Genomic DNA, 15,460 nt, shown 5'->3' on the forward strand with positions numbered 1-15,460 from the left:
TACTCTAGATGGGATCAATAGCAGAATAACTGAGGCAGAAGAACGGATAAGTGACCTGGAAGATAAAATAGTGGAAATAACTACTGCAGAGCAGAATAAAGAAAAAAGAATGAAAAGAACTGAGGACAGCCTCAGAGACCTCTGGGACAACATTAAACGCACCAACATTCGAATTATAGGGGTTCCAGAAGAAGAAGAGAAAAAGAAAGGGACTGAGAAAATATTTGAAGAGATTATAGTTGAAAACTTCCCTAATATGGGAAAAGAAATCGTTAATCAAGTCCAGGAAGCACAGAGAGGCCCATACAGGATAAATCCAAGGAGAAATACGCCAAGACACATATTAATCAAATTGTCAAAAATTAAATACAAAGAAAACATATTAAAAGCAGCAAGGGAAAAACAACAAATAACACACAAGGGAATCCCCATAAGGTTAACAGCTGATCTTTCAGCAGAAACTCTGCAAGCCAGAAGGGAGTGGCAGGACATATTGAAAGTGTTGAAGGAGAAAAACCTGCAACCAAGATTACTCTACCCAGCAAGGATCTCATTCAGATTTGATGGAGAAATTAAAACCTTTACAGACAAGCAAAAGCTGAGAGAGTTCAGCACCACCAAACCAGCTCTACAACAACTGCTAAAGGAACTTCTCTAGGCAAGAAACACAAAAGAAGGAAAGGACCTACAATAACGAACCCAAAACAATTAAGAAAATGGGAATAGGAACACACATATCAATAATTACCTTAAATGTAAATGGACTAAATGCTCCCACCAAAAGACACAGATTGGCTGAATGGATACAAAAACAAGACCCATATATTTGCTGTCTACAAGAGACCCACTTCAGACCTAGAGACACATACAGACTGAAAGTAAGGGGATGGAAAAAGGTATTTCATGCAAATGGAAACCAAAAGAAAGCTGGAGTAGCAATTCTCATATCAGACAAAATAGACTTTAAAACAAAGACTATTAGAAGAGACAAAGAAGGACACTACATAATGATCAAGGGATCGATCCAAGAGGAAGATATAACAATTGTAAATATTTATGCACCCAACATAGGTGCACCTCAATACATAAGGCAAATACTGACAACCATAAAAGGGGAAATCGACAGTAACACATTCATAGTAGGGGACTTTAACACCCCACTTTCACCAATGGACAGATCATCCAAAATGAAAATAAATAAGGAAACACAAGCTTTAAATGATACATTAAACGAGATGGAGTTAATTGATATTTATAGGACATTCCATCCAAAAACAACAGAATACACATTTTTCTCAAGTGCTCATGGAACATTCTCCAGGATAGATCATATCTTGGGTCACAAATCAAGCCTTGGTAAATTTAAGAAAATTGAAATTGTATCAAGTATCTTTTCTGACCACAACGCCATGAGACTAGATATCAATTACAGGAAAAGATCTGTAAAAAATACAAACACATGGAGGCTAAACAATACACTACTTAATAATGAAGTGATCACTGAAGAAATCAAAGAGGAAATCAAAAAATACCTAGAAACAAATGACAATGGAGACACAACGACCCAAAACCTGTGGGATGCAGCAAAAGCAGTTCTAAGGGGGAAGTTTATAGCAATACAAGCCCACCTTAAGAAGCAGGAAACATCTCGAATAAACAACCTAACCTTGCACCTCAAGCAATTAGAGAAAGAAGAACAAAAAAACCCCAAAGCTAGCAGAAGGAAAGAAATCATAAAAATCAGATCAGAAATAAATGAAAAAGAAATGAAGGAAACAATAGCAAAGATCAATAAAACTAAAAGCTGGTTCTTTGAGAAGATAAACAAAATAGATAAACCACTAGCCAGACTCATTAAGAAAAAAAGGGAGAAGACTCAAATCAATAGAATTAGAAATGAAAAAGGAGAGGTAACAACTGACACTGCAGAAATAAAAGAGATCATGAGAGATTACTACAAGCAACTCTATGCCAATAAAATGGACAATCTGGAAGAAATGGACAAATTCTTAGAAATGCACAACCTGCCAAGACTGAATCAGGAAGAAATAGAAAATATGAACAGACCAATCACAAGCACTGAAATTGAAACTGTGATTAAAAATCTTCCAACAAAGAAAAGCCCAGGACCAGATGGCTTCACAGGCGAATTCTATCAAACATTTAGAGAAGAGCTAACACCCATCCTTCTCAAACTCTTCCAAAATATAGCAGAGGGAGGAACACTCCCAAACTCCTTCTACGAGGCCACCATCACCTTGATACCAAAACCAGACAAGGATGTCACAAAGAAAGAAAACTACAGGCCAATATCACTGATGAACATAGATGCAAAAATCCTCAACAAAATACTAGCAAACAGAATCCAACAGCACATTAAAAGGATCATACACCATGATCAAGTGGGGTTTATTCCAGGAATGCAAGGATTCTTCAATATACGCAAATCTATCAATGTGATAAACCATATTAACAAACTGAAGGAGAAAAACCATATGATCATCTCAATAGATGCAGAGAAAGCTTTTGACAAAATTCAACACCCATTTATGATAAAAACCCTGCAGAAAGTAGGCATAGAGGGAACTTTCCTCAACATAATAAAGGCCATATATGACAAGCCCACAGCAAACATCATCCTCAATGGTGAAAAACTGAAAGCATTTCCACTAAGATCAGGAACAAGACAAGGTTGCCCACTCTCACCACTCTTATTCAACATAGTTTTAGAAGTTTTAGCCACAGCAATCAGAGAAGAAAAGGAAATAAAAGGAATCCAAATCGGAAAAGAAGAAGTAAAGCTGTCACTGTTTGCAGATGACATGATCCTATACATAGAGAACCCTAAAGATGCTACCAGAAAACTACTAGAGCTAATCAATGAATTTGGTAAAGTGGCAGGATACAAAATTAATGCACAGAAATCTCTGGCATTCCTATATACTAATGACGAAAAATCTGAAAGTGAAATCAAGAAAACACTCCCATTTACCATTGCAACAAAAAGAATAAAATATCCAGGAATAAACCTACCTAAGGAGACAAAAGATCTGTATGCAGAAAATTATAAGACACTGATGAAAGAAATTAAAGATGATACAAATAGATGGAGACATATACCATGTTCTTGGATTGGAAGAATCAACATTGTGAAAATGACTCTACTACCGAAAGCAATCTATAGATTCAATGCAATCCCTATCAAACTACCACTGGCATTTTTCACAGAACTAGAACAAAAAATTTTGCAATTTGTATGGAAACACAAAAGACCCCGAATAGCCAAAGCAATCTTGAGAACGAAAGAAGGAACTGGAGGAATCAGGCTCCCAGACTTCAGACTATACTACAAAGCTACAGTTATCAAAACGGTATGGTACTGGCACAAAAACAGAAAGATAGATCAATGGAACAGGATAGAAAGCCCAGAGATAAACCCACGCACATATGGTCAACTTATCTTTGACAAAGGAGGCAGAAATGTACCGTGGAGAAAGGACAGCCTATTCAATAAGTGGTGCTGGGAAAACTGGACAGCTACATGTAAAAGTATGAAGTTAGATCACTCCCTAACACCATACACAAAAATAAGCTCAAAATGGATTAAAGACCTAAATGTAAGGCCAGAAACTATCAAACTCTTAGAGGAAAACATAGGCAGAACACTCTATGACATAAATCACAGCAAGATTCTTTCTGACCCAGCTCCTAGAGTAATGGAAATAAAAACAAGAGTAAACAAATGGGACCTAATGAAACTTAAAAGCTTTTGCGCAGCAAAGGAAACCATAAAGAAGACCAAAAGACAACCCTCAGAATGGGAGAAAATATTTGCAAATGAAGCAACTGACAAAGGATTGATCTCCAAAATTTATAAGCAGCTCATGCAGCTTAATAACAAAAAAACAAACAACCCAATCCAAAAATGGGCAGAAGACCTAAATAGACATTTCTCCAAAGAAGATATACAGAGTGCCAACAAACACATGAAAGAATGCTCAACATCACTAATCATGAGAGAAATGCAAATCAAAACTACAATGAGATATCATCTCACACCAGTCAGAATGGCCATCATCAAAAAATCTAGAAACAATAAATGCTGGAGAGGGTGTGGAGAAAAGGGAACCCTCTTACACTGTTGGTGGGAATGTAAATTGATACAGCCACTGTGGAGAACAGTATGGAGGTTCCTTAAAAAGCTACAAATAGAACTACCATATGACCCAGCAATCCCACTACTGGGCATATACCCTGAGAAAACCATAATTCAAAAAGAGTCATGTACCAAAATGTTCATTGCAGCTCTATTTACAATAGCCCAGAGATGGAAACAACCTAAGTGTCCATCATCGGATGAATGGATAAAGAAGATGTGGCACATATATACAATGGAATATTACTCAGCCATAAAAAGAGACGAAATTGAGCTATTTGTAATGAGGTGGATAGACCTAGAGTCTGTCATACAGAGTGAAGTAAGTCAGAAAGAGAGAGACAAATACCGTATGCTAACACATATATATGGAATTTAAAAAAAAAAAAAATGTCATGAAAAACCTAGGGGTGAAACAGGAATAAAGACACAGACTTACTAGAGAATGGACTTGAGGCTATGGGGAGGGGGAAGTGTAAACGGTGACAAAGCGATAAAGAGGCATGGACATATATACACTACCAAACGTAAGGTAGATAGCTAGTGGGAAGCAGCCGCATAGCACAGGGAGATCAGCTCGGTGCTTTGTGACCGCCTGGAGGGGTGGGATAGGGAGGGTGGGAGGGAGGGAGACGCAAGCGGGAAGAGATATGGGAATATATGTATATATATAACTGATTCATTTTGTTGTGAAGCTGAAACTAACATACCATTGTAAAGCAATTATACTCCAATAAAGATGTTAAAAAAAACAAAAAACAAAAAACAAAAAACAAAAAAAAAAAACAAAAAAAAAAATCAGTGAGGAAAAGTAGGATAATCCATTAAATTGGACTCAGGTTGGGTAATCTGCCCAAAGTCACACAGCCCATAAGTGGTGGGTCAGTGATTCTGTCTGACTTCGAGTGTCTGATGTTCTCACTCCACAACTTGTGCTTTTAAACATTTCGCTATCCTTGTCTATCTCTGTACTACCAAGGCTTTGACAGGGCACTGCAAACAGAAGGCATCAATGAGTGAGACCACAAAGCCATGCAGGGGGGAAAAAAAAAAGAGAATAAAAGAGAGGACCCAAATAAACAAAATAAGAAGTGAAAGAGGAAAAACTGATACCACAGAAATACAAAAAAAAAAGAGAGAGAGTAAGTAAAAAAGAGAATACTAAGAACAAATATATACCAACAAATTGCACAACCTAGAAGAAATGGACAAGTTTTTAGAAACATACAGCCCACCAAAACAGAATCAAGAAAAAATAAATAAATTGAACAGACTGATCACTAGAAGTGCAATAGAATCTGTAATTTAAAAAACTCCTTGCAAACAAAAGTCTGGGATCAAATGGGTTCACTGGGGAATTCTACCAAACCTACAAAGAAGAAATTACACCAATCCTTTTCAAACTCTTCTAAAAGACTGAAGAGGAGGAACACTCCCAAATTCATTCTATGAAGCCACCCTCACTCTGATACCAAAACCAGAAAAAGATACTATCAAAAAAGAAAATTACAGGCCAATATCTTGATGAATACAGATACAAAAATTCTCAACAAAATATTAGCAAACCAAATCCAACAACACATAAAAAATATCATACACCATGATCAAGCTGGATTCATCTCAGGGTTACAAGGATGGTTCAACATATGTAAATCAATCAATGTGATATATACCACATCAACAAAAGACAAAAACCACATGATCATCTCAATAGATGCAGAAAAAGCATCTGATGAAATCAACATGTATTCATGATAAAAACACTTACCAAAGTAAGTACATAACTCAACATAATAAAAGCTATTTATGACAAACCCACAGCCAACATAATACTCAACAGTGAAAAGCTGAAAACCTTCCCATTAAAATTTGGAACAAGAAAAGGATGTCCACTCTTACCACTTATATTTAACATAGTACTGGAAGTCCTAGTCACAGCAACCAGACAAGAAAAAGAAATAAAAGGTATCTGAATTGGAAGGGAAGAGGTAAAACTGTCCTTATAGGCAGATGACATGATACTATACATAGAAAACCCTAAAGACTCCACACAAAAACTACTAGAACTGATAAACAATTTCAGCAAGGTAGCAGGATACAAGACTAACACACAGAAATCTGTTGCACTTCTTTACACTAACATGAAATATCAGAAAGGGAAAGTTAAAAAATCCTTTTTAATATCACATCAAAAAAAAATACTTAGGAATAAACCTGACCAAGGAGTAGAGGGAGACAAGATGGCAGAGCAGAAGGACACTGAGCTCACCTGCTCTTACGAGCACACTAAAATCACAACTAACTGCTGAACAACCATTGATAAAAAGGACTGGAACCTACCAGAACAAGATTCTACATCCAAAGACATAAAAAAGAAAACATGAGACAGTAGGAGGGGTGCACTCATGATATAATCAAATCCCATACTGCCCGGGTGGGCAACCCACAAATTGGAGAATAATTATATCGAGAAGTTCTCCCACAGGAGTGAGAGCTCTGAGCCCTATGTCAGCAGAACATATGGCTTTGAAGGCTAGTAGGGCTTGATTGCAGAAGCTCCACAGGACTGGGGGAAACAGAGATTCCACTCTTGGAGGGTGCAGACAAGGTCCCATGTGCACCAGGTCCCAGGGCAAAGCAGTGACTACACAGGAGCCTGGGCCAGACCTACCTGCTGGTATTAAAGGGTCTCCTAGGGAGGCAGGGGTGGCCATGGATCTCTCTGGAGTCATAAAAGCTGGTGGTGGACATAGCGGGGACCTATGTGAACTCTGGCTGGAGGCAGACATTTTGGGTCCTTGGCACTGAGACTTGGCCCCATCCAACAGGCTATTAGCTCCAGTGCTGGGACGCCTCAGGCCAAACAACCAACAAGGTGGGAACACAGCCCCAGCCATCAGTAGACAGGCTGCCTAAAGTCATCCTGAGCCCGCAGTCACCTCTAGCCACACCCCCTCACACAGCCCTGCCCACCAGAGGGCAAAGACCCAGCTCCAACCACCAGCCCTTCCCACCAGGAAGCCTGCATAACGGCTAGAGCAGTGTCAGGGGTCAGACACCAGAAGCAAGGAAACTACGATCCTGCAGCCTGCAGAACTAAGTCCACAAACATAGGTCAGAACCTAACCTGGGACCAGTTGGTCCCTGGCCCTTGACTGATGAGAGGGGAGTGTACTGTTGGCACATATAGGACTTCCCCTTCAGGGGATCACTTATCCAAGACTGAGAAACGTAACTAAGCTACTACATACATAAAAATACAAACAGAAATTTAAACACAATGAGCTGGCATAGGAATACATTGTTCCAGACGAAGGAAGAAGATAAAAACTCCAGAAGAACAACTAAGCAAAGTGGAGATAGCCAATCTACCCAAGAAAAGAGTTCAGTGTAATGACCATAAAGATGATACAAGAACTCGGGAAAAGAATGGATATATAAAGTGAGAAGTTACAAGTTTTTAGAAAAGAGTTAGAAAATATAAAAAATAACCAAACAGAGTTGAAGAATACAATAACTGAAATGAAAAAATACACCAGAAGGAATCAATAGCAGAATAAGTGATGCAGAAGAATGAATCAATGAGCTGGAAGACAGAGTGGAGGGAATCACTGCCGCAGAACGGAATAAAAAAGAATGAAAAGAAATGAGGACAATTTAAGAGACTTCTGGGACAACGTCAAACACACCAATGTCTGCATTATAGGGGTCCCAGAGGAGGAGAGAGAGAGAAAGGACCTGAGAAAATATTTGAAGAGATAATAGCTGAAAACCTCCCTAACACTGGAAAGGAAACAGTCACCCAAGTCCAGTAAGTGCAGAGTCCCTTACACGATAAACCCAAGGAGGAACATGCCAAGAAACATAGTAATCAAATTGACAAAAATTAAAGACAAAGAGAAAATATTAAATAAATACAAGGGAATCCCCATAAGACTTTCAGCTGATTTTTCAGCAGAAGTTCTGAAGGCCAGAAGGGAGTGGCATGATATATTCGAAGTGATGAAAGGGAAAAACCTACAACCAAGAATACTCTACCCAGCAAGGCTCTCGTTCAGATCTGACGGAGAAATCAAAACCTTTACACAGAAGCAAAAGCAGAAAGAATTCACCGTCACAAAACCAGTTTTACAACAAATGCTAAAGGAACTTCTCTAAGTGGAAAAAAGGGCACAACTAGAAACTAGAAAATTAAAAATGGGATGGCTCACCAGACATTTAGAGAAGAGTTAACACCTATCCTTCTGAAACTATTCCAAAAAACTGCAGAGGAAGGAACACTCCCAAACTCATTCTATGAAGGCACCATCACTCTGACACCAAAACCAGACAAAGATATCACAAAAAAAGAAAATTACAGGCCAATATCACTAATGAACATAGACATGAAAATCCTCAACAAAATACTAGGAAATCAAGTCTAACAATACATTAAAAGAATCATACATCATGGTCAAGTGGGATTTATCCCAGGGATGCAAGGATTTTTTAACATCTGCAAATCAATCAGTGTGACACACCGCATTAACAAATTGTTAAATAAAAACTTTATGATCATCTCAATAGTTGCAGAAAAAGCTTTCGATAACATTCAGCTCCTGTTTATGATAAAAACTCTCCAGAAAGTGGGCATAGAGGGAACCTACTTCAACATAATAAAGGCCATGTATGACAAACCCACAGCAAACATCATTCTCAATGGTGAAAAACTGAAAGCATTTCCTCTAAGATCAGAAACAAGACAAGGATGTCCACTTTACCTCTATTATTCAACATAGTTTTGGAAATCCTAGCCATGGCAATCAGCGAAGAAAAAGAAATAAAAGGAATACAAATTGGAAAAGAAGTAAAACTGTCACTGTTTGCAGATGACAAGATACTATACATAGAAAATCCTAAAGACGCTACCAGAAAAATACCAGAGCTCATCAATGAATTTGGTAAAGTTGCAGGATACAAAATTAATGCACAGATATCTCTTGCATTCCTATACACAAATGATGAAAAATCTGAAAGAAAAATTAAGGAAACACTCTCATTTACCACTGCAACAAAATGAATAAAATACCTAGGAATAAACCTACCTAAGGAGGCAAAAGGCCTGTACTCCAAAAACTATAAGATGCTGATGAAAGAAATCAAAGACGACATAAACAGATGGAAAGATATACTGTGTTCTTGGACTGGAAGAATCAATATTGTCAAAATGACTGTACTACCCAAGGCAATCTACAGATTCAATGCAATCCCTAACAAATTACCAATGGTATTTTTCACAGAACTAGAAAAAAAATTAATTTGTATGGAAACACAAAAGACCCCAAATAGCCAAAGCAATCTTGAGAAAGGAAAATGGAGCTGGAGGAACCAGACTCCCTGACTTCAGACTATACTACAAAGCTACAGTCATTAAACAGTATGGTATTGGGACTTCCCTGGAGAGTGGTGGTTAAGAATCTGCCTGCCAATGCAGGGGACATGGGTTTGAGCCCTGGTCCAGGAAGATTCCACATGCCACGGAGCAACGAAGCCCGTGTGTCACAACTACTGAGACTGCTCTCTAGAGCCCGTGAGCCACAACTACTGAACCCTCGTGCCACAACTACTGAAGCCCGTGCACCTAGAGCCGTGCTCTGCAATAAGAGAAGCCACCACAATGAGAAGCACGCACACTGCAATGAAGAGTAGCCCCTGCTCGCTGCAACTAGAGAAAGTCTGCACACAGCAATGCAAACCTAACACAGCCAAAAATAAATAAATAAAATAAATTTATTAAAAAAAAAGTTGTTTGAGAAAGTACTTGGCAAAACATTATGCATTATAAAAGTATCATATGTCATCATTACAACAGTGCATCCCTTATTCCTTTCCCTAAATATCTTTGGATGCTGTATATATTTTATATATAAATATAAACTTCTGTGTCACAGTTGTTACAGGATTTTCCAGTTACTTGAAAACAATGTCTGAGCCTTGTTAAATTATTCTCTGCCCTAGCATGGAAGGGAGAGGAATGAACCTGGATTCTCCCTAGTTTGGGGGCTTGGCGAGGGTCTCATCCATAAGCTTCCAGGGAAAACTTTTGCAACAAGATTATTCATACCCTGGAAATCTAATGAGCTTTCAGGTTTTGGTTTGAGTAGCAAAGAAAACATTGAAAGGATGAAGCTACAAAAATAGAGCCAAGTCTCTTTCCAAAAGATCATTCATGCCACACCCAGGTTTCCCGGCACATCCTGGCCATGGCAAAGATGCACCAATTCACAGCAAAGTTGTTGGAAACTGTGTGTGGTGGCCATTCCTCCCACAGCTCTGAGGTGATGCTCTGGCAGGTGCTTCCTGCAGCTGCAGGGAAGAGCTGGTTTTCTGTAAAGGCTTGGACCATTTTCTTGGGTCATGAAAAGGGCTCTGGCATAATACTGAAAGGCTGAAAGGTACGGTTCAGACTAAAGACATGTCAAAAAGGGGTTAAAGGAAGTAGGGAAGGCAAGGAAAATTCTTTTGTTTTGCTTATTAGCAAACACTGAAGGTCCCTAGCAGAGATTCCTTGTTCTAATAACACTTTGGGACCCATAGCCACCATGCTGGACAACTTCAGGGGCAGTGTTTACACTGTGTGCTCTGACGTCCTCCAGGAAGCACCATTCACACAGAATACAAGGTAAATGGTGCGCCCAGCTTTTGTGCAACAGGACCTTGCTGGGGCCAAATCCTGCAAGAGCCAAACCCTAGTAACAAACAAAGCCTCAGTTCCTACTCTAGTTTTCTCACCAATTCCTTCCAAAAACAAACCAATGAACAAATAAAGCACTGTAAAGCTCCAGCCAAAATCTCAGGAGGGACATTAGATGATCAGTGTTTCCAGAAGTGCACCATTTAAAATCCTAAGTATGCAGAGGATGATGTCTTTATAAGGAAAGCAGGTTTGTAGTTAAAATGTATGGTTGATCATTTATTTTCCTTCTTTCCCATTTAATTTGGGTCTAATAATCCCTAGTACCTGTTATATCCAAAGAGTCTCAGGAAAAATATAAAAGAACCTGGTACTTTACTTTTAAATAAATTCCAAAGTCCCCTCTCTGCCTCAGACTCTCAAGATAAAAGACAGCAGCTGAGTAATTCAGGCAGTAGGTCTGGTGGCTCGGACACAGGCTTCCTTGGAAATACTGCAAGAGGAGAAGGACAGAAGGAGAATGATTGGAAGCAAAGAGAGCACAGACAGACTTTCTCTTTCTCTTCACTTTTATCAGCAACTAGAACAGGGAAAGTGGAGGAGGCACCATTATCAAGTAGGAGCTATGACTGCATGGATAGTAACAGGTAATCTTCAAAATAAACATTGTTTAAAAAACCCCCGATATCCCTATAATAAACAGTTAACTCCTCAATAAGTTGCCTTTTTTTTTTTTTTTGCCCATAAAGAAAATTCTATTTAGGACATATTGATTTAATTCACCCTTGCACTTATGCTTTGTTGAGGCCTACACACCACACTGCATGGAACCTGATAACAAACACCTCCTTTGGTTTCACTGCTCATGTTGTTGTCAAGCTTGTGTTCGTAGTAAGTGATTAAAGTGACAACATCTGACCTTTCACGAAATCTTCCTCAAAAATATCCACATACTGAATTCTCCTTCCAGCTTCTAAAAATAGAGAGTCAAATTTGGGGCACCTCTACTAAATGTAGTTTCGTAGCGTGCGTTTTATGTGCTTGTCTTACCCAATCTAACACTTGTGTTCCTTCTTCATTATGCTTACGTAATGCCTTAAACTTGCTATAATGACTACACATTCGTAAGCCATATCAAACTTATTTTAAAATGAGGCAAGTGGCCAATTCGTATGTATACATTCATATGTATAATGGTCAAACTGGGCACATCTCAGTTAAGTGTCTGTCTCGGGAATGACAGTTATTCTTTTCTCTTCACCAATGTTTCTGGCTCCTTACTGGCAGACACTCTCTTTAGGAATCCATAGTGCCTACCACGTTGCTAAGCCTACGTGCTCCTTGATAGGTTTATTAATTAGTATAATGAGTCCCATTAGGGAATTTCCAATAGTGTCATAATGTGGTGAATGGGAGAAGGAAGACACACTTGCTGTAACATTATAACTGCAGTGAGTAGAGACAGCAGACCAAGCCTAACAGGCCAGTAAAGGAAGTGACAGTAGTAAAGGCAGAAATAACAAAAACCTAGAAAAATATTTTGCTATAGGACCTCAGAAGACAAAACGCTATGGGGGGAAATGTCAAGTTTTGCCTTCAAGAAGAAGTAATTTGAAAGCTGATAATGTGAATTAATTTTTTCCTGGGGGGTTGGTGATAGCTGGGGGCTTGGAAATAAACAGAAGGTTTTCTCACAGGTCACCTTGAGATGCTTGAGAAAGGCCATTATGAGGAGCCTGCTGTGAAGACCATAAACAGTCAGGCTTAGAAATGCAGCTCTACAACCCACTGGCTACGTGAACTTGGCCAAGTGATTTAACTTCTCCAAGCCTCAGCTTCCTTCTCAGCGACTTCTCAGATGGCTTTTGTGTAGATAACAAACGTCCCAATCTTCCACTGGTGAGCTTCTTGTGAGACACCGTGGTAGACTGTTATCACTGCTCATCTAGTTCCCTTTCCTGGGGAGGAATATATAGGCCCACTCCACCGAGGGTAAGCTTGGCCATGTGACTTTCTTAGGCCGATGAAATGTGAACAGACATGCCAGAAACTTGAAGAGTCAGTAAGAGCTCTGCCTCAGTCTCTTACGTCTTTGCCCTTGAGACTGGTAACATTCCAGGTGGTGGGTGCTCCCTCAGCAGCGGTCCCAGAGCGAGGACAAAGTAGGAGCAGAGCATAGGTGAGATATGAAACCAAGCCACTGAGATTTGGAGTTTGTTCCTGTGGTATAACTGAAATTAACCTGACTCATGTAGGCCTTTTTAAATTTAGGAAACACTTGTATAGCCCATCTTTACACATCTGTAATGTAACAGGAAGCATTCATATGTGGGTATTATTATTGACTTTCAGCAAAGGGTCTACGCTGTAGTAGGCTGTAAGTGCACTTACCCTACAGTCTGAATATGTGTGTTCCCCTCAAATTCACATGTTGAATCCTAACCCCCAATGTGACAGTATTAGGAGGTGGGCCCTTTAGGAGATGATTAGGTCATAAAGGTGGAGCCCCCATTAATGAGATTAATGCCCTTATAAAATAGGCTCCAGGCAGCTGTCTAGCCCCTTCCGCTATGCAAAGGATACAGTAAGAGGTCTTTGACTGGAAGAGGGCCCTCACATGACCTGGGCACTACCCTGATCTCAGACTTCCACCCTCCAGAACTGTGAGAAATTGATTTCCGTTGCTTATAAGCTACGCAGTCTGTGGCACTTCATTATAGCCGCCTGAGCAGACTAAGACAACTTAACGTGTTTTGATGAAAAGTTGATATTTCTCCAGACTATTTACTAAAAACTACATTAAAAATAAATTCTAGGATGCCAGGTCTTGGTGCTAATGTCCCAAGCAAGATGTCAGCCTTTAGATGAGTATTCCCGGATGTTTGCCACCAGCTTCTATGTCCCAAGCAAGAGCCACAAAATGAAACACCCAATATAATGGGTGTTTATGCTCTTTTGTGCTTCCACCCATTACCATGAGAAGAGGATGACCAGGCTAGTGCACTGATCCAAGGAGATGGATAGAGCCAAGTGGAGCAAAGCCCACCAGTTGTCCTAGCCTTTGATGGAGTAAAGAAATTATCAAGAAAACCAAGGGGACTTCAGACCTTGAACCAATACACATCCAGATATTCATGTCCATTATGTAACTTACTAAGGGCTCTGCCCCTTTGTCTAACAAAAACAAAAAATGTGTATCATGTGATGGTCCTAAAAAAAAGATAATTTCTGACTCTAAAGGAATTGAGAGAGTGAGATTTTCGGTAATTCCCAACACTTTACATTCTTTCTCTTGTTTTTCAAAGCTTTTCTTATTCTAATCTGCTTTCGAAGGTCACTGAAAGATCTCCCCACTTTATACCTAATTTTTGCTTGTTTTGCCTTGTTAAACTGTCCTTCTTCTTCATATCTCACCTCAAGCGTCATCGCCCCAGGAAGAATTTCCTGTCTGTAACTACTTCACCATCTGCCCCAACCTAGAAGTTTTCCTTCATAATATCTATGTTCCTTTTTTCCCCAGCATTGATCTCAATTTGATTATATAATCATTAGTGTCATCATTGGATTAATTTCTTCCCCACTAGACTGAAAACTCCCCCAAAGCAGGGGGTGCGTCTAATTCTGCACATTACTGTGCACAGGGTATCAGTCCCACACGTAAGTACTTAGTAAGTGCTCGATAAACCTCAATCTATGTTTCTTTAAGTAGATTGCAACAATTTAAATCTTGCTAAATGAGCATAGACAGGGACTGAATTAAAAAGCTCAAAGTAGGGGAAGAGGTTCAAATACCTACTTAAGAAAAAAAATAGCATTTATCAGACCACGGGTACAAGTTTTCCTCTTTTCTCCTCCTTTCATACACAGAAGTCTTATTAAGGGTGTTAATGGATTTGAAGGTTTATTTTGTTCCTTTCAGAGAGCCTGGCACTTTTGTTAGAAGAACAACTGAACCATGTAATTAGCCTACACAAACTACTGCCATGAATACAGCTTTAAATTGAAGTCATTTGAAAACCAGACTTGAAAAGGGCTTTTCCATGCATGCAGATTTTTGTCTTAATAAAACCCACACAGGAGAGATGACAATGGAGAAACAGATTCTGCAAGTTATTTCTGAAAATGTTGATTGGTGGGGAAAGGGATAGTTCCCTTGTGGGAGGGTGCAGGTGGAACCTTCCCAGGAACAACAATAACAACGATTAAGGAGATATAAACAACTATCTTGAGAGGTAGGTGAATTTATCACATAGAAGCTGAGATCTCCCATACGGATTTTACCTTTGTGAGCACAGAAATGAAATCCAACGATGGTAAAGTCTCAGAAGTGTCGACATAGTCCTTGAAGATGTGGAAAAGACTTCACAAAACCAAAGCTTGTCTAGGGCCAGAGAGAAAGAAAACAAGAGTAGGTATACTTCCAGGGGTAAGAAATAAAAATCTGATGAACTTCAAATGTCATTCTCACAGATGTTTTCCATTTCAAATTTATCTCCCAGCAAAATTCAAAGATTTATTTTCCTCTACTTTCCAATACATATTTTCTTGTAAGTTTTTCTTATAAATGAATTCTTGTTGGTACCTCACTTCCTTTTTTAGAGGAAAGATATTATTTATTTATAATATATGTG

The 15,460-nt window shown here is 39.1% G+C and overlaps 1 protein-coding gene across 1 annotated transcript in view; it reads right to left on the reverse strand.

The window, feature by feature from the left end:
* PLEKHG7 (pleckstrin homology and RhoGEF domain containing G7) overlaps window positions 1-15,460 on the reverse strand; it is an 89,313-nt gene that overhangs the window by 46,630 nt on the left and 27,223 nt on the right. Inside the window, 3 exon segments of the mRNA XM_079938131.1 lie at window positions 11,209-11,322; window positions 15,111-15,192; window positions 15,194-15,210. Of these exon segments, the coding sequence (XP_079794257.1) occupies window positions 11,209-11,322; window positions 15,111-15,192; window positions 15,194-15,210 (213 nt within the window).

Source organism: Stenella coeruleoalba (genome assembly GCF_951394435.1).
Source record: "Stenella coeruleoalba genome assembly, chromosome: 11".
Classification (NCBI taxonomy): Eukaryota; Metazoa; Chordata; class Mammalia; order Artiodactyla; family Delphinidae; genus Stenella; species Stenella coeruleoalba.